The sequence below is a fragment of the Phyllobates terribilis genome, unplaced genomic scaffold, assembly GCF_046119375.1.
Source record: "Phyllobates terribilis strain yellow unplaced genomic scaffold, ASM4611937v1 Scaffold_13__5_contigs__length_258822181, whole genome shotgun sequence".
NCBI lineage: Eukaryota > Metazoa > Chordata > Amphibia > Anura > Dendrobatidae > Phyllobates > Phyllobates terribilis.
Genome location: NW_027362773.1, coordinates 228,865,189 through 228,890,899, shown reverse-complemented (window position 1 = coordinate 228,890,899; position 25,711 = coordinate 228,865,189). Strand labels below are relative to the sequence as shown.

Below are 25,711 nucleotides of genomic sequence, written 5' to 3'. Positions count from 1 at the left end.
CCAGCTAATCTACCTGGACTTCCGATTCCTTATTGGTCTAGTGCTGATGTCTTTGTTAAGGAGGAGGCAGAGACATCACCACCTCATAGACCATGTGACTGCCCCATCGATCCCGCCAGAGTAATGCAGGTGGCTCCCGTGAGTCTAAATTGTCTCCCTCCTGGTAAGACGTTCGTATCGGTACCTGATCGGGAGAGAATCCTACACTGGGGTCATTCGTCTAAACTAGCTGACCACGCCGGTCGGAAAAAGACCCTCCAGCTTATTACCCGACACTACTGGTGGCCTAACCTGCACAAGGATGTTATGGACTTTGTTTCTGCCTGTGTGTCCTGCGCCCGCAACAAAGTTCCGAGACACCTGTCGGCCGGCCGCCTTCTTCCTCTGCTAGTACCTGCTGCCCCCTGGCAGCATTTAGCGATGGACCCTCCTCAATTCCGTCCTGGGGATAAAGTCTGGCTCTCGTCCAAATATGTCCGACTCAAGATCCCTTCCTATAAGTTAGGGTCTCGGTTCATCGGCCCACTGGTGGTCATCGGTCAGATCAACCCGGTAGCCTATAAATTGAAACTCCCGGCCAACTTACGGATCCCTAACTCCTTCCATGTATCTCTCCTCAAACCTGTGGTACTTAACTCTTTTTCTAAGTCTACAGGTACGCCTCCTGCTCTGGTTTCTGCTGAGGACAAGTTTGAGGTAGAGAACATTCTTGCCAGCAAAAGGGTAAGAGGAAAGACCTTTTTCCTGGTAGATTGGAGGGGGTTTGGTCCTGAGGAGAGAACGTGGGAGCCCCGGGAGAAGATCCATGCCCCTCTCATCCTAGCTAAATTTCTGTCTGGCCTAAAAAAGGGGGGGCCTAAAGGGCGGGGTACTGTAGCGCTGGCGTCCCTGCCCTCTGTTAGGCAGGGACGCTGCTCCCCTCACCGCTCTGCTCCGTGCCCGGCGTCCTCTCCCCGCTCTGCTGTCAGCGCGCGCTCCTGCCCGGCGTCCTCTCCCCGCTCTGCTGTCAGCGCACGCTCCGTCCCGGCGTCCTCCTCCTGCTCTGCTCTCGGCGCGCGCTCCTTCCCGGCCCCTGTGCTTAGGGCGCGCGCGCGCGCGCTCCCCTCCTCTTAAAGGGGCCGCGCGCGCCGCCCTAAAGAGTCCCCGGCCAATGGCCGGAGGACTTCATCATATAAAAGGCACCTCCTCCAAAATGGAGGTGCCCGAGCAATGTTGTTTGCACCTGTGTCTCACCTGTGCTTCAGCCCTCAGGTCCCGTTGCCAGTTACCTGCCAGTTACCTGCCAGTTTCCTGCCAGTTTACCTGCCAGTTACCTGCCTGATTCCTGCCTGAATACTTGTTACCTGTCTGCCAGTCTGAGGTCCGACGGTCTGCCTTACTACTCCTGTCAGTCTGTCTAGGACCAGCCTGCCCGCTCACCTGGGAGCGCATATCAGCTACCTGCCTGCTTGCCTGAGGTCCGACGGTCTGCCTTACTACTCCGGTCAGTCTGTCTATGGACCAGCTTGCCCGCTCACCTGGGAGCGCTTCTCCGTTACCTGCCTGCTTGCCAGCCCGGAGGCTCCGTTGTCACGTGCTGTGACCACCAGCTATCTCAGAGACTCTTGCCCGCTCACCTGGGAGCGCATCTCCGTTACCTGTCTGCTTGCCAGCCCGGAGGTCCCGTTGTCACTTGCGGTGACCACCAGCTATTCCAGAGACTCTTGCCCGCTCACCTGGGAGCGCTTCTCCGTTACCTGCCTGCCTGCCAGCCCGGAGGCTCCGCCGTCACGTGCCGTGACCACCTGCTATTCCAGAGACTCTCGCCTGCTCACCTGGGAGCACCCATCTACCATCTGCCTGCTAGCCTACCCGGAGGCTCTGCCATCACAGGTCGTACCTACCCCTTACCCAGAGACTGCCCTGATCACTTGCCGTATCTCCCTGTCCGTTCACCCAGAGACTGCCCTGATCACTTGCCGTATCTCCCTGTCCGTTCATCCAGAGACTGCCACCCGCTCCCTTACAAGGGCCGCCCCCTTGTATAGTAGCTCAGAGGTTCCGCCTCCCGGTCCCGTTACACCATAAATGTTATGACAAGTGTTGTAACGGGCGTATTGCAGCTTTTAATAGGGGAGAATTGCCTGTTCCTATTCAGGATTTTTGGAGAGTTTTTTCTGAGAAGGAATCGCAGGTTTTGCCTCCCCATAGAGACTATGATTGTTCTATTGAATTTGTCCCTGGAGCGACTCTTCCTAAAAGTCGTTTATTTAACCTTACTATTCCTGAGAGGAAGGCTTTGGAGGAATACATACAGACAAGTTTGGCCGCCGGTCACATTAGGCCCTCTAAGTCTCCTGTGGCGGTTGGATTTTTTTTTGTAAAAAAAAAGGACGGCGGTTTACGTCCTTGTCTGGATTTTCGTGAGATTAACAAAATTACTGTACGCAATCCTTACCCACTGCCATTGATTCCTGATTTATTTAACCAGTTAATGGGGGCCAAGTGGTTCTCTAAAATTGACCTTAAGGGGGCATACAATCTGTTGCGCATGAAGGAGGGTGACGAATGGAAGACTGCTTTTAACACTCCTGTGGGTCATTTTGAGAATCTGGTTATGCCTTTTGGTCTTACTAATGCTCCTGCATTTTTTCAGAATCTTATTAATGACATCCTTAGACCTTTGATCGGCAAAAATGTGGTTGTGTATTTGGATGACATTTTGATTTATTCGCCGGATCTGGAGTCTCATTGGCGGAGCGTACGTGAGGTATTACAGTTGTTAATGGACAATTCGCTTTTTGCTAAGCTGGAGAAATGTGAGTTCGCTGTACAGAGAATTAGTTTTTTGGGTTACATTATCTCCAGCGAAGGTTTTGAGATGGACCCGGTTAAAGTTCAAGCTGTACAGGAATGGCCTAGGCCTATTGGTTTGAAATCGATACAGAGGTTTTTAGGTTTCGCCAATTATTACAGAAAATTTATAAAAAATTTTTCTAGTATTGTCAAACCTCTGACCGATCTCACCAGGAAAGGTGCTGATGCGGTTCAGTGGTCTTCTGAGGCCATTGAAGCTTTTGTGTATCTCAAGGAGAGGTTCACCTCTGCTCCCATCCTTATGCAGCCTGATGTGACTAAGCCGTTTTTGGTTGAGGTTGATGCTTCCTCTGTGGGGGTTGGCGCAGTATTGTCTCAGGATAACGGGGATGGATTACATCCCTGTGCCTTTTTTTCAAAAACATTTTCGGAGACTGAACTGAATTACGATATTGGTAATCGGGAATTATTGGCTATTAAACTCGCATTTGAACACTGGCGCCACTTCTTGGAAGGTGCGGAATTTCCCATTCAGGTTCTTACGGATCATAAAAATCTGATATATCTTGATGCTGCCAAGCGCCTGAATGCCCGTCAGGCTAGGTGGGCACTGTTTTTCTCGCGGTTTAATTTCTCCGTTACTTACATCCCTGGTACTAAGAATGTTAAGGCGGATGCCTTGTCTCGCAGTTTTTCTCCCATAGTCGGTGCTGAGAAAGAGGAGAACATTTTACAAGAAGGTGTTGTGATAGCTGCTTTGGACTCCGTTTTGGAAGATGAGATTCTTAAAGCACAGGAGAATGCCCCATCTAACACTCCTCATGGGAGGTTGTTTGTGCCTGGGACCTTTAGGAGAGATTTGTTTGTTGAGTGTCACGAATCTCGGTTGGCAGGTCATCCCGGAATCTCTGAGACCAAGAGACTTGTGGGTCGCAGTTTTTGGTGGCCTGGATGGCAGAAGGAAGTCGTTAAGTGGGTGCGTCAATGTACTATATGTGCTAGATCTAAGTCCTCACATACTCCTGCTGCGGGGTTGCTTTGTCCTTTGGAGGTTCCCAGTGCTCCTTGGACACATTTGGCTATGGACTTTATAACTGACCTTCCCCCCTCTGAGGGTTTTACTGTCATCTGGGTGGTCGTGGACCGTTTTAGCAAGATGTGTCACTTGGTTCCCTTCGTCAAACTGCCCTGCGCTAAAACTCTCGCTAAGGCCTTTGTCAAGGAAATTGTCAGACTTCATGGCGTTCCTACTGACATTGTTTCTGATAGAGGACCTCAGTTCGTGGCTCGTTTTTGGCGTGCCTTTTGTGACAGGTTGGGAGTTCATTTGTCGTTCTCGTCCGGATATCATCCTGAATCTCATGGCCAGACAGAAAGGAAAAACCAGGATGTTGAGCAGTTCTTGCGTTGTTTTGTGGCAGACAATCAAGAGGGGTGGTCTGAGTTTCTGCCACTTGCTGAATTTGCTCTGAACAATCATACATCTTCTTCTGCTGGTTGTTCGCCTTTTTTTTGTTGTTCTGGGAGACATCCGTCGTTTGGGTCGTTCTCCAAGTTGGGATCTGCCGTGCCTGAGGAGGAGAATTTTTCCGGTGATTTGGAGAGAGTTTGGACGGATGTGCGTGGTAATCTTCAGGAGGCCAACAGAAAATCTAAAGACTACTTTGATAGGAAACGACAGGAGGTTTTGTTCGCTGTTGGTGACATGGTTTGGTTGTCCTCTAGGAATCTGCGGTTGAGGATTCCTTCTAAGAAATTGGGTCCCAAGTTTGTAGGGCCCTTTAAGGTGCTTCAGGTTGTCAACCAATCTGCTGTTAGGTTGGAGGTTCCTACCTCCTGGAGAATTAATCCGGTATTTCATGTCTCTCTGTTAAAAAAAGCTGTTGTGTCGGATGGTGACGCCTCTGCCTCTGTTCCTCCGGTGGTGGAGGACGGGGAATATGAAATTTCTCGCATCCTTAACTCTAGACGGTATAGAGGTAGTTTGCAGTATCTTGTGGCCTGGAAAGGTTTCGGACCCGAGGATAACTCTTGGGTGAGGTCAGATGATGTTTCCGCGTCCAGACTTATCAGAGCGTTTCACAGGAGATTTCCTGATAAGTCTGGTCCTAGGGGATCCGGAGGATCCTCTTAGAAGGGGGGGTACTGTTAGAACCTTGCTCTTAGGTTTTTTCCTTTGCTGGTCACATGACCTTGTTGGCCTATTTAATCCTGCTCCGCCCTTCTGGCTTTGCTGGACTTCATTGTATAACTACTTTCTAGCTAGCCTGTGCTCTGTATCTAACTCTGTTAGTTTGCTTGGTCTCCGGACCTCTATGTTTTATATATTTTGTTTGTTTGTCTGTCTGCTACTATTTCTGTTAGGAGGTGTCCATTTTCCTCCCAGTCCTTAGTACTTGTAGGGATTCCTTCCCCACATCTATAGGTCTCCGTACAGACTAGCTTAGGACTTTAGCAGGTCTGATCGCAGGATCAGGTCCCCTGTTACATCGTAGGGATTCAGCTGAGTTCTATCGTAGGGACAGATCTCCTCTCTTTCCTTAGCTCTGGTAGCAGAACATAACAATCCACACATTGATTGACCTAGCTGTGTGACATAGGGCATTGTCCTGCTGGAAAGAATAGTCCTCAGAGTTGGGGAACATTGCCTGAGCAGAAGGAAGCAAGTGTTTTTCAAGGATAACCTGGTATGCAGCTTGATTCATACGTCCTTCGCAAAGATTAACCTTCCCAATTCCAGCCTTGCTGAAGCATCCCCTGATCATCACCAATCCGCCACCAAACTTCACAGTGGGTGCAAGAATTTGTGGCTTGTATGCCTCTCCAGGTCTCCGTCTAACCATTAGATGACCAGGTGTTGGGCAAAGCTGAAAATTAGACTCATCAGAGTAGATTACCTTACTCCAGTCCTCTATTGTCCAATCCTTATGGTCTTTGGTAAACTTCAGCCTGGCTCTCCTTTGCTTCTCATTGATGGAAGGCTTTTTTCTAGGTTTAGATGACTTGAGAGGCCTCTAGGAGCCTGTTATGAACTGTTCTTGCCGTGCACTTCACCCCAGCTGCTATTTGCCATTCCTTTTGTAGGTCACTTGATGTCATCCTGCTTTTGCTGAGTGACATTCGAATAATATGACAGTCATCCCGGTCAGTGGCGAGTGAGAGTCACTTTTGCTCTCTGATGGTCTGTATCTTTGTTGTCCCCAATGTCTGCTGCTTGACCTTGTTGTAATGGACTGCCGTATTCAAAATTTTAAGGATGGAGGCAACATGACGCTCACTGTATCCCTCTGCCAGTAAAGCCAGAATTGAGCCCTTCTTTTCCTCACTCAAGACTTTTCTTTTCAACTCCTTTGGCATGGTTAAAAGTTATTTTTTCATTCAAATTACTTTTGGGCTATTCCTAGCACTTGTTTTGCCATCCAGCTTGTCCTATTGCAAGAGGATTGTGAAGACCACAGCAGTATTTTTTATACTTTCCCTCGTTACATAAGATTTGGTTCAGGTGATCACCTAATCAGAAGCACATTAAGTAGAATGAGGTGGACTTTGGTTGGAATTCAACTGACACTGGAATGGAATGGCTGTCAGACATGTAGAGATGGTGATTTTTAGAAAACTGTGCAGTGGTCTCTTAATTTTTGCCAGAGCTGTATATAAAATATGTCCCCACTGATGTTAGGACAGTGTGCATTGCTGGAGGAGGAAGGACTTTGCTCTGAACAAAGGGAACTCTTTGACTGAGCCTATCATAAGCAGATGGACTATAGTTTTGTAAAGGTAGTGTATACAACTCGTAAAACCAGTTCCATTCTGTCCTAACAGCTAAGGTTACATAGGTACATCGCAGGGGATGAACCTTAGTCAGTGAGTGGGGGAATATTAGAAAATACAGTAGGCTGGTGACGTCATTCCCCCACACCTGGGGCTGGAGATACCCCTCTTGGCTCTCTCTTAATTCATGGAAACCATGGCGATCCCTGTAACCCCTTACTTACTAGGCCCTGCTTACCCTGTACTCCGGCATTAACCCCCTCTATCCATATATATAACCACTTGTTTTATAAATATATATAATGTGTGTGTGTATATAGTTAATAGTATATAGTGTGTGTGTATACAGTTAATAATGTTAGAAGGGAGGGCTGTTTATTGAACGTAAAGTGGGTGGAAAATGTATTATCAGGTAATTGTGGTTTGAGTGTGTGATATTGTTTTGCTATTACTGTATTAGTGTTGTAGTATCAGTATATGTACATATATGTATACTTATAGTCGCCAGCTTGGGTATAAGTATGGTAAGTTGCTTAATGGTCGCATAGTCGATGGGAGGTATGTGTCACAGAGGTAGCTGTCCTCTGTGATGTAACCCGGAGTGTTTCTCTAGTGCACGCCCGCACTAAGAGGACTAATTGGTGCACCTGGGACCGGGTTATGGGTAGTTTGAGAGATGGGCGGGTCTTGCTACCCACAAACCTCACCTCTGGGTGTGGTTAAAATGGATGTCGGTGTTTGGACATGTTTCTGTGTGTTTGGAGGGAGAAGGCCTGTGTGTTGTCTCCAGACTGAGCCGTGTACTGGATGCTTACCTGCCTGTGTGACCACAGGGCGGGTTTACCAGAGACCTTGCTTAACGGACTGTTTTCTTTGCTTTTACCTGCACTAAAGGCTGTTTTGTTTGCATTTCGTTTTGACCGGTTTATGAAGCAAATAAACCGTTATGGACATTTAAGTGAAAACTCTTCCTGTCAGCCTCCCGACGCACCCACGTGAGTAACATCCTTACAGTATTTATGTATGTAATAGACTGTAGACTTGTGTGTAATAATTATTCTTTATTGATACACGGTTTTGTCTCAGTTAGTATATAGCATAAGGAACAGATAACGTTAAAGGGATTGTCCGGTACTATTGATAATTGGCCAATGTATTTTTATATTGAAAACAAGTTTCTTTGTAAACACCTTGTGCTGCTGTTACTGCCTGTGAGTGGCGCTATGGCTAGCCAATCACAGGCATCACGTGACCCCCTGCTGATGTCACGTTAAGTGAGGCTTGACATCAGTGACGTGGTCCTCCGCGCGTCACACCCAGCGTCCACCGCGCGCTTTCCCAATACATGAGGAGAGGCAGAGCGCGCGGTGGATGCTGGGTGTGACACTCGGGGTAACCTTGCCCACAGCCCATCACTCACCATGGAACGCAGCACTGAGTCACGCCCAACTGCAGCTAGAACTTGACGTGACATCAGCAGATGCCGGAGCCGGCTGCAGCCGGGGGTCACGTGATCCCTGTGATTGGCCAGCGATAGCGCCACTCACAGGCAGTAACAGCAGCGCAAGGTATTTTACAAAGAAACTTCTTTACAACATAAAAATACATTGGCCAATTATCAATAGTACTGGACAACCGCTTTAAGCATCACTAATATGTGTATATTAATTATTAATAGTCAAGTTCGACGTTAGTAACTAATATTGGACCCCAATAGAGGTGGACAAAGTAATAAATATATTTTAGAGGAAACTTTCCACCCTATTTCAAATAGTAAAATAAACTAATAAGACAAAATGAGCGCTCACATCTGGGCATGCGCAATCGTGGACAATGACCCTAGATGTGCTCCAGCATGGAACGTATAACTACAGGCATGCGCAGTCACAGGTACGAGTGTCACGGTGGCAATCAGTTTATCTGGCTTTCCGTTTAAAGCACATCCCTTCCAGACATGCACACTAGGGGATGGACATTATCGGATCTCTAGCGCCTGAGAAGTAGCGCAGGCAACGTACATTGTTGTAGACAGACTCCATTCTATATATCCTATGACAATTCACCTCTAGAAATGGGAATGGGTCTCTTAGTCTGGGGAGGAGTTTTGGATGAAGTGGGATACTTAAACATGGACACCTGGCCATTAGGCACACTGTGCTGAACATCGTGAATTATCATCCCTATATTAAGCCTCCTGATGAACGGCGGATTATTGAAACATTCTCTGATGAGTACCATACCCTTTCCTTTATATATACCTTGAGCCATATCTGGTCCTATTTAATGTATCAGTGTATTTTTTTATATAGATAGATAGAGATAACCCTGATATATATAATCTCTTACTAGGGCTTCTGAGGGACAGCCACCAGTGAGCAGAGGGGCCAACCTCCGCGGCTAGGTAGTATCATGTAGATACAGAATATGGTACAGTGGTGACTGTATCAATTATTCAGCAGCATCATTGTTTACATCTGTTTATATACATCCACAACAAGCCATTCAGCTTGTCATTTTGTTAGTTTTAAGTATAAATATGTTGTTAGTCCAGTTTTTAATGCATATATTTAATAAAGGTTGGATATTTTAGGGGGGGTTTTCCCATAGCACTATCCCCTACACACAATATGGTACTATCCACCCCACCGACTACCCCACAGCTAATGAATAAATACTCACCTAGCCCCATTCTTGGTGCAGATACTAATAAACCCAGGACCTATGAGATAATTACCACACAATAGTTGGATAAGCAGGGGCGTATCATCCATAGTGGCAGCCCTCGTGACCCCTATGGTCCCCATGAATTGATTTCATTGATTAGAATAGTGAATCAGGGAGTCGAAAGCTCCCTGCTCCACCATTCAGTCTTCGCCTGTGAGCCTGAGATTCCGTGCACTGCAGGCACAATGACGTCACTCAATCACACCTGTAGTATGGAGCCTCAGTACTACAAACTCCATATTACAGTTGGTTGAGTTGTTTTTGGTTTGTTTTTTTAAATGTCAGGAATTGTGAGGGTATTGTATGAAGTGAAGGGCTGTGGGGCCATCATACAGTGTGGGATCTGTGGGGGCCATCATACTGTGTGGGGTGCATCATACTGTGGAAGTGCCCTCATTCTGAGCTACATGGGCACACCGGAGAACAATTTCCTAGGTGATGAGTCAGATGGGGATAAGTAAGTGAGTAATACAGACTTTTAGTCTATCTGATTGCAGACTTGAATTAATATGGTGTTGTGTGCGAGGAGGGATACGTTCTGAAGGAAAACAAAGATATAATGGCAGTGAGAATCCGGATTCCAGGCAGGGAGCATAGTGAAGACAAAGAGCAGGATAAGGTCCTTAGCTCTGGCCAGGAGGCTTACTTAAATGGTACAGAACTTTGCCCAGGGGGAGCAGGAGGCCTAATTAAAGGGATGAAACTTTGCTAAGGTGAGCAGCAGGATGAGGTCTTTATCTCAGGTCAGGAAGTCTGCTTTAGGCTACGTTCACACAATGCGTATTTTTGCGCGCTTTTTCAAAATACGCAATGTGCCTTGTGTCTGCCGGCAAAGTGAATGGGAAATTCACTTTGCCGTTCAGACACTGTGTAATTTTACGCAGCGTGAAAGCGCAGCTGCATAAAGAATTGACATGTCAATTCTTTACGCACCGCGGCCTGCGCTTTCTCCCATATTGTGCCCATTATAAGTGATGGAATTACGCAGCGGTGTTCGCACACTGCGTAATTCCAGTTCTTTTTTACGGAGGTGCAGGAGAAATGAAGGCTGTGACGTCACACGGGGAAAACAGGAACCGGAAATCCCACTATTTTGGGATTTTTTGTTCCTGGTTCCCCGCCGCTGCTCACGTGTGACTAGCATGGACACCTTCAACAGAATGTCCATCAATGTCGGTGTCCTCATCGAGGCGGTAAGTATATGTATGTGTCTGTGTGTCGTGTGTGTACTGTCTGTGTCTATGTGTCGTGTGTGTGAGTGTGTGTGTCCCCCTAGCAGTGTATGTACAGACAGCTTCCGTGATTCTGACACATACCGATGAGCTCCAGCTCATCGGTATGTGTCAGAAGCGATCGGATGCTGAAGCGATGTGCCTCTCAAAGGCACTGTGTAAAACAGAGAATCAATAAACAAATAAAGTTTTTAAAAGCTGAAGAAAAAAAAACGCAGCAAAAAAACGCAGTGTGTGAATGGAGGTGTTTTTTTTACCTGCGAAAAAAAACGCCGGTAAAAAATGCAGGAAAATACCCGCGTGTAAAAAAAAGCTTCAAATACGCAGTGTGTGAATGTAGCCTAAATGATACAGAACTTTGCCCTGTGTGGACAGTAGGCCTAATTAAAGGGGATTAAGTTAAGAAAAGATTCCTAATATTAGAAGAACAGGATTTAAGCAAACAATTATCTATACTGGAGCGGAAGCTACAGTGTCGCCAAACTGGGGCATGAGTTCTATAGAGAGCTGAAGATGCAGTGTCACAGCAAGGAGTGTGTGGCCCTCATTGAATGGACTTTGAGAGTACTAGTGAGGATTCGTGCCGATGCACCTCAGCCAAATCAACTGGGAGGTGAGAGTAGCTGTGAGGGGTCGCAGCGACACATCTTGACCCGTATGGTCACCACAGGGGATGATGGGCCTTCCCATGATGGTTTGCTGGACTGTTGTAGCTTGTAAAACAAAGTTATATACTGCTACATGTAACCAGAAAGTTCCTAACGCTGCATAATGCAGAAGAAGCATTCTTAAAGTGTTGTGCCTGCTATCTGATGTATATACAGTACTTCTCATCAAGTTCTTGTTAAGAAAAGAGAAGTTTATTTTCTGACTTTGGCCTCCCTCATTCATCTCCATACCATCTGGTCCGATTCTGTCAAGTCCAACGGCAGCATGCTGTCTATAGAATCGGGAGATATGACTCCACCAAATATATATATAACTAATTATTTTTTTTTCCCTTTGAGGTTGGGAGGCCCAATTACAGCTGTTTCTGTGGGAGCTGTGCTTTCTATCTACGCTACTGTGTATAGGATGTATATAGGATAATAGAGTATAATAAAGTTGTTATGGACGTGACTTAACTAACATAACCTCATGACCCAATATCAACATGGATTTACGAGGGACCGTTCCTGTCAAACTAATCTGATCAGTTTTTATGAGGAGGTAAGTTCGGAGTACTGGACCAAGGAAATGCAGTGGATGTTCTGTGTGTGGACTTTTCAAAAGCTTTTGATACAGTTCCACACAAAAGGTTAATACATAAAATGAGAACAATGGGGATGGGGGAAAATATATGTATGTGGGTTAAGAATTGGCTCAGTGATAGGAAACAAAGGGTGGTTATTAATGGAAAACACTCAGACTGGGTCTCAGTTAACAGTGGGGTACCACAGGGGTCAGTATTGGGCCCCCTTCTTTTTAACATATTTATTAATGACCTTGTAGGGGGCATACAGAGTAATATTTCAATATTTGCAGATAACACTAAACTCTGCAGGGTAATCAATACAGAGGAGGACAATTTTATATTACAGGAGGATCTATGTAAACTAGAAGCTTGGGCTGATAAATGGCAAATGAGCTTTAATGGGGATAAATGTAAGGTAATGCACTTGGGCAGAGGAAATAAAATGTATAATTATATGCTTAATTGTAAAACACTGGGCAAAACTGTAACTGAAAAAGACCTGGGTGTATTGGTGGACGACAAGCTCACGTTTAGTGGCCAGTGTCAGGCAGCTGCTGCAAAGGCAAATAAAATAATGGGATGCATTAAAAGAGGCATAGATGCTCATGAGGAGAACATAATTTTACCTCTATACAAGTCATTAGTGCGACCACACTTAGAATACTGTGTACAGTTCTGGTCTCCGGTGTATAAGAAAGACATAGCTGAACTAGAGCGGGTGCAGAGAAGAGTGACCAAGGTTATTAGAGGACTGGGGGGTCTGCAATACCAAGACAGGTTATTACACTTGGGGTTATTTACTGTGGAAAAAAGAAGGCTTAGGGGTGATCTTATTACTATGTACAAGTATATGAGGGGACAGTACAAAGACCTTTCTACTGATCTTTTTACTCTGAGGCCTGAGACGGGGACAAGGGGGCATCTTTTACGTCTGGAGGAAAGAAGATTTAATCATAATCACAGACGCGGATTCTTTACTGTAAGAGCAGTGAGACTATGGAACTCCTCTGCCTCATGATGTTGTAATGAGTGATTCAAGAAGGGCATGGATGCCTTTCTTGAAAAGTATAATATTACAGGTTATATATACTAGATTCCTTGATAGGGCGTTGATCTAGAGAGCTAGTCTGATTGTCGTATGGAGTCGGGAAGGAATTTTTTTCCCCAATGTGGAGCTTAGTGTTTGCCACATGATTTTTTTTTTGCCTTCCTCTGGATCAACATGTTAGGCTATGGGTTGAACTAGATGGACTTGGTCTTCCTTCAACCTTAAAAACTATGTTATGTATGTATTGTACAGTGAGTCTGTTTTCCCTATAGTAACAGATATTTTTGTTGCTAAAACTGTGACTTTTTTTTTTTTTCATGTGAAATCTTTTTTAAACCTTTTTTTAAACAACTCTCATTAGTGCGATCATACAACATACAAGCCTCTGATTGCTCAGGTGATGCACTGTACTACTGCAGTGCGGTGTATCTTCACTGCCTGCCGGTGTAATACGAACGGCCCCATACACATGAAATAAGTGTTGGCTGAATGGTCATTTGGCAGACGACTATCTCTTCCAACTCCACCATACACACAAATATTCCAGCTTTCCTGTGGTCTGTATGAGAGAGTCGCCTCCAGACTCCTCTAGCGGAGGATTATCTACAGAAGAACAAATGGATTAGCCTCTGAAATTCAGGATGCCAGATCCTTCTCTGCCCTGACACCATCTGTCGGGAGGCCCCCAAATACATTATATCATCGACCAAACCCCCCAAAATCAGTGCTGTCATGCAACTTTAGTCTAATGTGTATGCGGGCGTTAGAAGGTAACTTGTTGGACCTGCCTCTGTGTCTTATGCCTCTTGCATATTTTTTTCTGTTTACAAGAATTGTTAGTGCCAATCTTTTGAATCATTTTAATATCTGCTTTTTTCTCATGTTTTTCTTGTAATATAGGAAAGTCTAAAGCCAGAAATAAACCCCATAAAACACTGTACATGGAAACTTTGGTAACCAGTTATTTCTGTCCGCGGTATTTGTGCAAACAAAGTTTTTATAAGGGTATGTGCACACGATGCAGAAATGCTCAGGATTTTTTCCTGAGCGTTTCTGCATCTCTCTGGCAGGAAAAAACGCATGCGGATTGTACATGCGGTTTCCTGCCAGGGACATGCGGAAATGAAGCGGTCTTCACTTTCATTTCCGCATGCGGGTTGACAAGCGCTTCCCAAGCGATTTTAGCATCACTTGGAAAGTGCTTGTCAACTTCACACTATATAAATCCATGCAACCGGCATGGATTTATATAGTGTGTGATGTCAAAAAATAAAAAATAAATCTATACTTTACCCTCTGATGGCCCCCGGTGTCCTGCTTCATCGGTCCCGGCTGCCGGCAGTGAAGACTTTAGGACCTTCCAACGTCAGCGTCACGTGACCCGTCACATGACTCTGACGTCAGCGAAGGTCCTTCTTCATTCAAACGCGAAGTGCCCGGGAAGCCGGCAGGACGCAGCGCGGGCCGTCAGAAGGTGAGAATATATATATTTTTTATTTTATTCTTTTGGTACCTGGGTCTGGATGAGAGTCCTCTCATCCACACCCGGGTACCATCCGCACATTAGACCGCATGAAAAGCGCATCAACATATACAGTGATGCGGATTCCATGCGGTCTAATGCAAGTCAATGGCGGCAAAAGAGCAGCGTTTCCGCAAAATTAATTGACATGCTGCGGATTTTTGACCGCAGCGTTTACGCTGCGGAAAAATCCGCATCATGGGCACAGCACATGCGGATTTCCATTGGGGAACATTGCTGCCCTTCTACCATGCGTTTTTCATGCGTTTCCGCGGCGTTTACGCAACTGCAAAAACGCCACGGAAACGCATGAAAAACGCATCGTGTGAACTCAGCCTAAAAGTCTCAAACTTCTGTATGTGAATCAGACTTGAGCTTTAATGTGATAGAAGATTAGTCCGGGGAGGATGGGAAACATTCTTATAGACGGATGGGGGTGATGTAGTCATTGACGGACTGTGGCCAAATACATTTTTAGTATAGAAGTAATAAAGTAGTAGAAGATGAAGATGTCGTTATTTCTTATGTCAGTAGTAGTTATTTCTTATCCAGGACGTAGTCTATTCTCATCAGATCTGTATCCACAGGTGTACACCACCAATTAAGTCATGTAAAAAGGGAAAGGGGAAATAGGAAAAGATGTGGATGTATAAATGGATTGAATTTTAAAAATCATATACTTTATTTGAATTTATTAAAACCTTATAAATACAAAATTGCTCATGCATCTACAGATGCATATAAAGGTGATTCTCTGCGTGATGCACGGGACATTCACATGTAATTAAATGAATATAACATCCTATATTATTTTATGTCTACTGATTAATCACTTTTACTAGTTTTTACACCTTCCTGTTATTCCATTTTAAGGAAAAGAAAAATTCTTATATCAAAAAAGGAATGTTAAAAAATACATAAAATATGCGTGATGCATGGGACTCAGAGAAATGAGCTAGAAGCTTATTACTTGCTTTAATTCATTACTTCTGTGATTTGAAGAAGCTTTTCACAGCCATATTCAGCCTTGGACTGCAATGATAGTTTTTCTTGATATTGCTTGAACCTTTTTTAAAAAATTCCTAAATATACACTTAAAAATGAATAATTATGAATGTGATGCGCGGGACATTTTGTGTGTGATGCACGGGACATTTTTTTCCCTTCAGTTGTCACACTATAATAATATCATTAACCGCTTGACACTTGTTAGTTAAGTGATATACGAGTCACAGGCGGCGACCTGCCGTGCCGGCTAGGCAAATTGACATATGATGTGTGGTAATATAATCACAATCTGCTATGATATCATCTAGCAATTTAAATATTTTTTTCAATCTTATAGTCAATTTAGTGAAACCGTGTCACTTGACATAAACACCGAGACAATTTCAACATATAGGGATTCTATGTAAAATACATAGCCACAGTCCAAAAAAAAAAAAAGGGACTAGACTGAGGCGTCCCAAATTTGTCCTACACCTCATTCAGCCAGATTTATTAGTGGGTACCATTCCTGTACCATATAGGATGGTTGCCTTATATGCATCTGTAGATGCATGAGCAATTTTGTATTTAAAAGGTTTTAATAAATTCAAATAAAGTATATGATTTTTTAAATTCAATCCATTTATACATCCACATCTTTTCCTATTTCCGCTTTCCCTTTTTACACGTAATTTCTTATGTCACGCACGTGTAATGAATATCTCTTGCAGTATTGCTAATGCTGATTCCATTGTCGGTAAATGAGACGACAATTAGCGTTATGGATGATGAATCTACTACATGAGAAACGCATTCAGCTGCCGACTCCAAGGAAGAAACTGCTTGTTGTCTGTGGCTGAAAATATATAGGTTTTATTACTAGACGTAAAGATGAAAACTAAATACTGTAAAATAATAAATCTCCTTGTGTGTTTACCTTAATATCTCCAGTAATTGTATTTATTACACTGGATTTTTATGATGTTACAGCGGCTCACCACCTTCTCATTCAGGTCTCTCTATAATATCGGATCCTCTCGGTGAAGATCTTCTATATAAGAGAATTTTCCTGATTTACCCATCAAATATGGATATAGACAGAGACAAGATGGCGGAGAGGATATTACATCTCACCCTAGAGATCCTCTTCCGGCTTACAGGGGAGGTGAGAGATTCTGATGACGTCTCATTACATCATTCTTATCTATGTGAATAACAGATGGACAGAACTGGAGAGGTGAGGTTTATTATTGTGTCTCTCCATAACCAGGATTACACAGTAGTGAAGAAGACCTCTAGTGAACACTGTCAGGACCCTGTGCCTGAGGGATGGGGAAGACCCTTGAGCCCAATCACTGGGCCTCCACCTCATTCCCTGATACATGAGGACATCAATGGCCAGAAGATCCTAGAACTCACCTACAAGATGATTGAGCTGCTGACTGGAGAGGTGACACTCCTGGGAATACTGGGACTTTATACAGTAACGCTATGAAGGGATCGGGGGCATGACGGTATCATTGTGTGTGACAGGTTGCTATAAGGTGTCAGGATGTCGCCGTCTACTTCTCCATGGAGGAGTGGGAGTATTTAGAAGGACACAAAGGTGTGTACAAGGACGTCAGGATGGAGGTTCCCCAGCCCCTTACATCACCAGGTAATAGACAGGACTAAATACACACGGCCTGTTATTATCTGTATGTAAAGAATTAATTCAGTCCCTATATGTGTTTACTCCAGATCCATCCAGTAAGAGGACAACGCCAGAGAGATGCCTGCGTCTTCTTCTTCCACAGGACTGTAAACAAGAAGATCCCAACATTCCTCAGGATCATCAGGTAGATGGAGAAGGTGTCATGAGATCTCCCCTATGATGTGTAGGCGGCTATGAAGGTCTTTTGTTCAGTCTTGTTTGATCCACCAGTATTATATGTTTTATACTTGTGGAATGTGAACGGTGGAGATGGCAGTATTAGAGCTGATCATAGATGTGACTTCTCCATCTGTGTGTGACTTTTACAATATTTGTTTCAGGGTGAAGATCTGATCCATATTAATACCACAGAGACATATGTGAGGGGTGATGAGCAGTGTAAAGAGGAGATTCCTAGATATGATTACCAAGGTAAGTAGCAACCACTAAATACAGAGAAGTCACAGATTCTTCTCAGTCACCGGCTGTGGCTGCTTTATCGGTCGTGTAGTCCGGCCATATCACAATCGTGTGATCACCATCTTATCTATAGACTACAACATTCTCCTCCACCCAAAACTGTTCAAAAACTTTGGGCATTGAAAGCCCTTTTCTGTAGAACTTACAACCTGGAGGATCCACCTACACCCTGGGATTAGAGGACGCTGACTGTTACCTGCCCAGATGTGTAAACTACAAAGCCAAATGACAGCATACATAGAATGTGTTGACAAGTTAGAAAATCACTTGAAGAAAAATATGATGGGCCTGTAAGAGAAAATGGATGGTAATGACGCTGTTAGTTTCCTAGAACCCTGATATCTTATTGGATGAATCTACAGTACCTTCTCTCCCTTCTTTTGTAGCTGAATGTGCTCATATGGTCCCTAGAAGACCAGGGCCAGTCTCTTTCTGGCCAAACTTCACTTTTATGATTGACAACATTAAATGTGAAGTGACTGCCAAGTGTGAATTCCTGTACAATAACAACAGTTTCCATTTATCCTGACTTTTCAGTTTCTTTTAAAACCGACTAACTTCAAACAGGATTGTGATAAACTACATGCAAAACATTACACCTGTGCCATGTTATAGCTCTAAGCTGTGCATGGCTGTAATATACATTCATTCATGCTTGCAGGAGATGACTTGGCATGGCTCGAGCCCTAGTTTTATGGATTCACTCCACGTCATAAATTCCATTATGTTTTCAATCCACAGGAATTCAGATTACTGCACAATCTCTCCTGAAATGGGGAGCGCTAATACTTTCTCTACTCTTATGGTCAGAACTCATAATAGCTCCAATGGTCCACCATAAATGAGTGCAACTCCAGTTTAGTGTTGGAACTCTCCCCACATACATACATTGTTGTTGGGGATGTAACATATTTTTTTATTCTATATCTTTTTTTACATATTCATTCTGTATGATAGTTTGATTGTGGTGAGATCAGCCTACCTCACTTATGTGAGTCTGTAACTCCCTGATAGTCTTTAAAAAGAAGGTCTCCATTGCTTCTTCCAAATCCCCGAGATCTAAATTTAAGACATTTCAGCTCTGCACTATTATAAAAAGTTCTCTTTTTAAATGTCTAATATTTCTTCTTGAAACTCATCTGACAGAAAATGTTGGCCCTTACGATAGTTTAGATTGCCAAGAGCCACCGAGCCCCATACTGTAATTAACCTAGAGAGGTTTGACCACTGGCTACTCATTTTTTACTGATGAAGACTGTTGAGTTTGATCATTTCAGTAGATGTGATATTGTCTATACTCAATGTTTTTGACTACAGTAGTTAGTTCTCAACATTCTCTGATTTAACTGCTTCCCGCAGCCAGTTTTGTGTTCCTAATCAGGGCCCATTTTTCAAATCTGACGTGCATCACTTTATGCGGTGAAAACTTTGTAATTCTTCATAAAGGATAATAGGAAACAAATAGACCTTACAAATTATTTTCTAACTTCTGAATCCAACAATACTTTATATTTGGTTGTACACTACTGTCCTGGCACATGGCAGGTTAAGAAGGGTAGGAGCGCCATTTAGCTATTTGAATGCAGATCTTGCTGGAATAGTTTGCAGACACAATGTATTGGGGCACTGTTCATGGTCACCTGGCAGCTCAAAAGATAGCTACCACGAACAGGCTTCGCACTATCTACACTGTTTTCCAGATCCCAGGGATTTTATTTCTCATCACTCTTTAACACCTTTCTGGCCCAGGGCGTACTAATACGTATCTGTTCCCTGGGCCTTATGGGTACGCCTTGGGTATTAATACCACAGAGACATATGTGAGGGGTGATGAGCAGTGTAAAGAGGAGATTCCTAGATATGATTACCAAGGTAAGTAGCAACCACTAAATACAGAGAAGTCACAGATTCTTCTCAGTCACCGGCTGTGGCTGCTTTATCGGTCGTGTAGTCCGGCCATATCACAATCGTGTGATCACCATCTTATCTATAGACTACAACATTCTCCTCCACCCAAAACTGTTCAAAAACTTTCAAATACCTTATGGGTATTAGTACGCCTTGGCGATTTCGCTTGCACACAAGCGGTGCAGACGAGATCGCCGCCAGGTGTCAGGTGATTGTTACAGCTGACACCCAGTGCTATGTGCAGGGAGCTGTCCGGCACATTGACCCCTGAAATGCTGCGATCAAAATCGATCGCAGCATTCCGGTGGCAAGAGGAGGTAAGCGCGATACTTACCTTCTCTGCCGGCGTTCCGCGACGTCTGAGTCCGGTCCCGGATGTTGCCATGGTGACCCGATGTCATCATGAAAACATCTGGGTCACCAGGAGGCAGGAAGTTGCTTTGGTCATGCGCAGTGCGCGACCAAAGTAACTTCTCCCTGTGCAGCGCTGACAGGCTGTATAGCCACGTCCGGAACGACCTGACCTATAAAACTGTCTCGCTAGTTAACCCCTTTAGTGAACACGGTAAAAAAAATAATTAAAAGACGAAACATTAAACAATGTTTTATCATCATACCGCCAAACAAAAAATGGAATAAAACGTGATCAAAAAGATGAATGTAAATAAAAATGGTACCTCTGAAAACGTCATTTTGTCCTGCAAAAACAAGCCGCCATACAGCTCCAACAGCCGAAAAATAAAAAAGTTATAGCTCTCAGAATAAAGCGACGCAAAAAGAATTCTTTTTTCTATAAAATAGTTTTTATTGTGTAAAAGCGCCAAAATATAAAAAAATATATAAATGCTGTACTGCTGTAAACATACTGACCCGAAGAATAAAACTGCCTTATCAATTTTACCACACGCGGAACAGCAAAAAAAAAAAAAACAACTTCCTGAATTGTTGTTTTTTGTTTATTCTGCTTTCTAAAAATCAGAATAGAAAGCGATCAAAAAATGACACGTGCCCAAAAATGGTACCAATAAAAACGTCAACTTGTCCCGCAAAAAAAAAAGCCGTCACATGACTGTCGGCCGAAATATCGAAAAATTATAGCTCTCAAAATATGGCGATGCAGAAACAAGTCTTTGCAAAAAAAATGTTTTTTAGTGTATGACAGCTGTCAATCATAAAAACCCAATATGAATCTGGCATCACTGTAATTGCACCGACCCGAAGAATAAAGACGTCTAATCACTTATACCGCTCGAGGAACGGCATAAAAAATAAACTTTAGGGTTAGGGTTGTGCTAGGGTTAGGGTTAGGTGACGACGATATGGCGACTAACGTTGAGCGCAAGTGCTCGCTACTTGAGTTTGCATCGGGTGCTCAGGTATGCACCGAGTATCGCGGGTGCTGGAGTGACATGCTCGAGTCTCCGTCCCAAATGTTTTGCAGCTGTTACACAGCCAAAAAAAACTCGCGTGGATTGCCTGCCATGCACAAGCGATCCCCGCATGTTTTTTTTTGGGGTGTCTAATAACCGTGAAACATGCTGGGCGGGGACTCGAGCATGTCACTTGAGAACCCGCTATACTTGGTGCATACCCGAGTATCCGATGCAAACTCAAGTAGCGAGCACTTGCACTCAAGACTAATGACAACTTATTCAATATGATGACCTAATGTTATCAAATTCTGTGTCATACCTCTGGGTTCAAAATGTTGACTATACCCCTTGATAAAATCCTGGAGGGGTGTAGTTTCCAAAATGGAGTCAGTGGGGGGGGGGATTCCACTATTTAGGCACATCCGGGACTCCCCAAACGCAACATGGCGTCTGCTAATTATTCAAGCAAATTTTACATTCAAAAATTCAAATGGCGCTCCTTCCCTTCCGAACCCTGCCGTGCGCCCAAACAGTGGTTTTCCCCCACATATGGGGTATCGGCTTACTCAGGAGAACTTGCACAACAAAATGCATGGTGCAATTTCTCCTGTTACCCTTATGAAAATGCAGAATTGGGGGCTGAAACATTTTTGTTGAAAAAATGTGAAAATTGTATTTTTACGGTTCAATGTTATAAACTTCTGTAAAGCACCTGGGGGTTCAGGGTGCTCACCACACATCTAGATAAGTTCCCTAAGGGGTCTAGTTTCCAAAATGGGGTCACTTGTGGGGGGTTTCCACTGTTTAGGCACATCAGAGGCTCCCCAAACACAACATGGTGTCCGCTAATTACCGTATTTTTGGACTATAAGACGCACCGGACCATAAGACCCACCTAGGTTTTAGAGGAGGAAAATAATTAAAAAAAAAAAATGTAAGCAAAAAATATGGTCATGATGCACTTTTAAGGGAGAGGGGGTCTTCTGCTGACACTGGTATAGGGGTAATGTCCCCCAATTCTGACAATATCCCCCATCCTGGTATATATGCCCCCCCCCTTCCTTTTATATGTGGTTCCCATCCCCATCCTGGTATGCCTGGCATCCCGCCATCCTGGTATGCATGGAACCCCTCCATCCTGGTATGCATGGCACCCCTCATCCTTATCCTGGCATGCATGGCACCCCTAATCCCCATCCTGGTATGCATGGCACAGCAATCCACATCCTGGAATGCATGGCACAGCAATCCACATCCTGGTATGCATGGCACCCCTCATCCCTGTCCTGGTATGCATGGCACCCCTCATCCCTGTCCTGGTATGCATGGCACCCCTCATCCCTGTCCTGGTATGCATGGCACCCCCTCATTCCTGTCCTGGTATGCATGGCACCCCTCATCCCTGTCCTGGTATGCATGGCACCCCCTCATACCTGTCCTAGTATGCTTGGTACCCCTCATCCCTGTCCTGGTATGCATGGCACCCCTCATCCCTGTCCTGGTATGCTTGGTACCCCTCATCCCTGTCCTGTTATGCATGGCACCCCTCATCCCTGTCCTGGTATCCATGGCACCCCTCATCCCTGTCCTGGTATCCATGGCACCCCTCATCCCTGTCCTGGTATCCATGGCACCCCTCATCCCTGTGTTGGTATGCATGGCACCCCTCATCCCTGTCCTGGTATGCATGGCACCCCTCTTCCCTGTCCTGGTATGCATGGCACCCCTAATCCTTATCCTGGTATGCATGGTCCCCCTAATCCCTATCCTGGTATGCATGGTCCCTCTAATCCCCATCATGCTGCACATAAAAAAAAAAATAAACTCTCCTACTCACCTTTCTTCTTTCCTCCAGCTCTGCGTCCTGTCTGCCTGCACTGATCTCTCCATGTGAGTCGCGCATGATGTCACTACCATGCGCGGCTCACAAGGAGAGATCAGCTGCCGGAAGTCACTGCTCCCCACGTTTGTACTGTGTGCGCGGGGAGCAGTGACTTCACTCTCCTTCGTAGCCGGCACACAGCGTAGCCGCGCTGCGGCTCCTGCTGCTGCCGGCTATCTCGTGTGCCCGCTTATTAAAAGGCATGAATATTCACCCCCTCCCCACACCCATGGGCGTGGAGATAGGTTGAATATTCATGCCCTTTAACAGCGGGCACAGGCGATTCCGGCAGCAGCAGAAGCCGCAGCGCGGCTACACTGTGTGCCGCTATTAAGGAGCATGAATATTCAGTGCTCCCCATGCCCTTCTTGAATGTGGTTTTGAGCACCTTGAGGGGTGCAGTTTTTAGAATGGTGTCACTTTTGGGTCTGTCATAAAGGCCCCTCAAAGTCACTTCAAATGTGATGTGGTCTCTAAAAAAATGGTTTTGTAAATTTTGTTGTAAAAATGAGAAATCTCTGGTTAACTTTTAACCCTTATAGCTCCCCACTAAAAAAAATGTTGGTTCCAAAATTGTGCTGATGTAAAGTAAACATGTGGGAAATGTTATTTATTAACTATTTTGTGTGACCTATCTCTCTGATTTAAGGGCATAAAAATTAAAAGTTTGAAAATTGCGAAATGTTCAAAATTTTGGCCAAATTTCAGATTTTTTCACAAATAAACGCAAGTCATATAGAAGAAATTTTACCATTATCGTGAAGTACAATATGTCACTAAAAAACGGTCTCAGAACCAGCGGGATCCGTTTAAGCGTTCCAGAGTAATTAACTCATAAAGTGACAGTGGTCAGAATTGTAAAAATTGGCCCGGTCATTAACGTGCAAACCACCCTCGGGGGTAATGGGGTTAACCCCTCTACATGGATCTGGACTTACACAGAGACCCCTAGGCTTGGGCCATGGTGTTACCTGCTCTTTTGTTGAGTGAGATGGCAAGAAGATTAGTCAGGTAGCTGGGTCAGAACCCGGAGGGCAGAGAAAATACAAAATCAGAAGATACAATAGTAACAAGAGTAGTCAGTAAACAGGCCAGGATCACAACAGGAAACGAATACACAAGCCGGGAGCTGAGCACAGAGGACTGGTGCAGAGGTGAACAAGGCTGTATCTGGCAGCTACCGGCAGTAAGCTTCGAGCTTTAGTAGGGTGTGGTGCTCTCCAATGGCTGAAGCAGGGAGCAGATTACTTCAGCTGGACAGCACACACAACCAGACTGGATGCTACTACAGGTCCCAAGCTACCTAATCTTAGTGTCTGGACAGAGCCTGCGCCACCTAGAGTTTCTGGTTCTGACGTCTCCTCCATCACCAGCGCTGCCTGCAGAATGAATAAGGCGGCTCCTGGTGACAGAAGCAGACGGTGCAGGAGCAGATCCCAGGGAAGATGGGACACACCATTTGCAGAAGCCCTAATATGATAAAATGGCAGAAAAACGGAACAGTAGACATCTCCATGAAGTTACTCCATTTTGGAAATCATAACCCTCAGTGAATTAATCTATAGGAGTAGTGACTATTTATCGGTCGACCATGACAGCACCACGAGAGAGGGGATCCGCCCACCAAGGACAGGAAACCTACAGACTTAAAAGGGGCGGCCCTCTCTCTTGCCTCAGTTTGGTTTCCTGTCCTTTATGGAGGGAACCTGTGACAGGCTTACCTGTTGAAGACGTCAGAGAAGCGTGCTGTCGAGCTGCGCCTCTGTCTGGGGTCGGCAGCTCCGGCCGAATGTGATCGTGGCGACGGAACATTGGGGGGCTGCGCCACTGTCTGGGGTGAGCAGCCCCAAACCTGCGCTCGGGACACTGGAGGAAGTGGCTCCCCGCTTCGGGGTACGGCCGCCCCACGCAGCAGGAGAACACTGGGGCTGCGGCCATGTCCAGTCCGGACATCCCGGAGGGAAAGCGCCAATATCAGGAGCGGCGCCCCTGTACTCAGCGCCGCAGAATGCGGCGGCGCTGCATACTTCCGGTCTTTTGCTATGGCAGGGGGCGGGGCATGATGACGCCCAGGCGATCATGTGACCAGAACAGGAAGTTTCTGGCCACATGCATACAAATGCCAGGTGAGTGCTGCAGTTGCCTCTCCAACCAGCAGAGGGTGCTCAGAAAAAAAAAGAAGAGAAATAAAAGGGAAGTAGACGCTCCTATATAAGCGTCCAGACATCGTCAACTCCAGGCTTTCCAGCTACCTCAGTCTCTAATATTAAAATAGATTCTGAAGACGAGAAGCAGCAGCAAATCCAGCGGCAGCCGCCTTCTCCATCTCAGCGGTCGCCTGGGGAGCCCCAGGAGACACGAACCCCCCCGAGTCACCAGCAATTCTCGGACTTCTGGTAGGCGAACCCGGTCCAGCCATCGTGACTTTAACAGGACGGACGAATCTGCAGCCCCTAGGAACGATTCCCTGGCTGAGAAAGGTCCTCTAGCTAAACCGGTACCGGCTGTTTGACCTCTGGGTAAGTGATCTTCGAAAAAGTTCACTTAGGTAATAAGGTTTTCCTTCTTCTTATCTGTTTAGGGGAAGAAGTGTACCTCCAAAGCCAAGCACAAGCAGTGTGCATTATGCGAGGCCGTATTGGCAAACTCATATTCCAAAAGACTATGCCAGTCCTGCATAAATCAAACTTTTGCAGACGAGACCCCTAGTTTCGCCTCAGGCTTAGATTCGTTAAATCAGAAGTGAGCAAAATCCTCTCTAAAAAATCTAAGAGGAAGGAAGCTAACTATGAGGTCTCCCCAATCCCAGATTATTCCCTATCGTCAGCCGATGAGGTGGACTCTTGACGATTCACTTTCTTCATTCTCCTCATCCTCAGATAGTGGTTCAGGCCAGCACGGCTTTCCGTTAAATTAGGTTGACGGATTTGTTAAAGCAGTCCGCTCAGCCATGGGCATTACGGACCCGAGGCCAGAGAAGTCAGTTCAAGACGTCATGTTCAGAGGACTGAGGCAGAGGAAGAGAAAATGTTTTCCGTTTAATGATAAACTTCAGGATCTA

At 45.1% G+C, this 25,711-nt stretch overlaps 1 protein-coding gene across 1 annotated transcript in view; it reads left to right on the top strand.

The window, feature by feature from the left end:
• The window catches only part of LOC141174677 (uncharacterized), a 99,747-nt gene that overhangs the window by 37,913 nt on the left and 36,123 nt on the right, over positions 1–25,711 (top strand). Inside the window, exons 3-7 of the mRNA XM_073659599.1 lie at positions 16,328–16,479; positions 16,585–16,764; positions 16,848–16,971; positions 17,055–17,152; positions 17,349–17,439. Coding sequence (XP_073515700.1) covers positions 16,402–16,479; positions 16,585–16,764; positions 16,848–16,971; positions 17,055–17,152; positions 17,349–17,439 — 571 coding nt within the window. The 5' untranslated portion in view covers positions 16,328–16,401. The remainder of the gene's footprint in view (positions 1–16,327; positions 16,480–16,584; positions 16,765–16,847; positions 16,972–17,054; positions 17,153–17,348; positions 17,440–25,711) is intronic.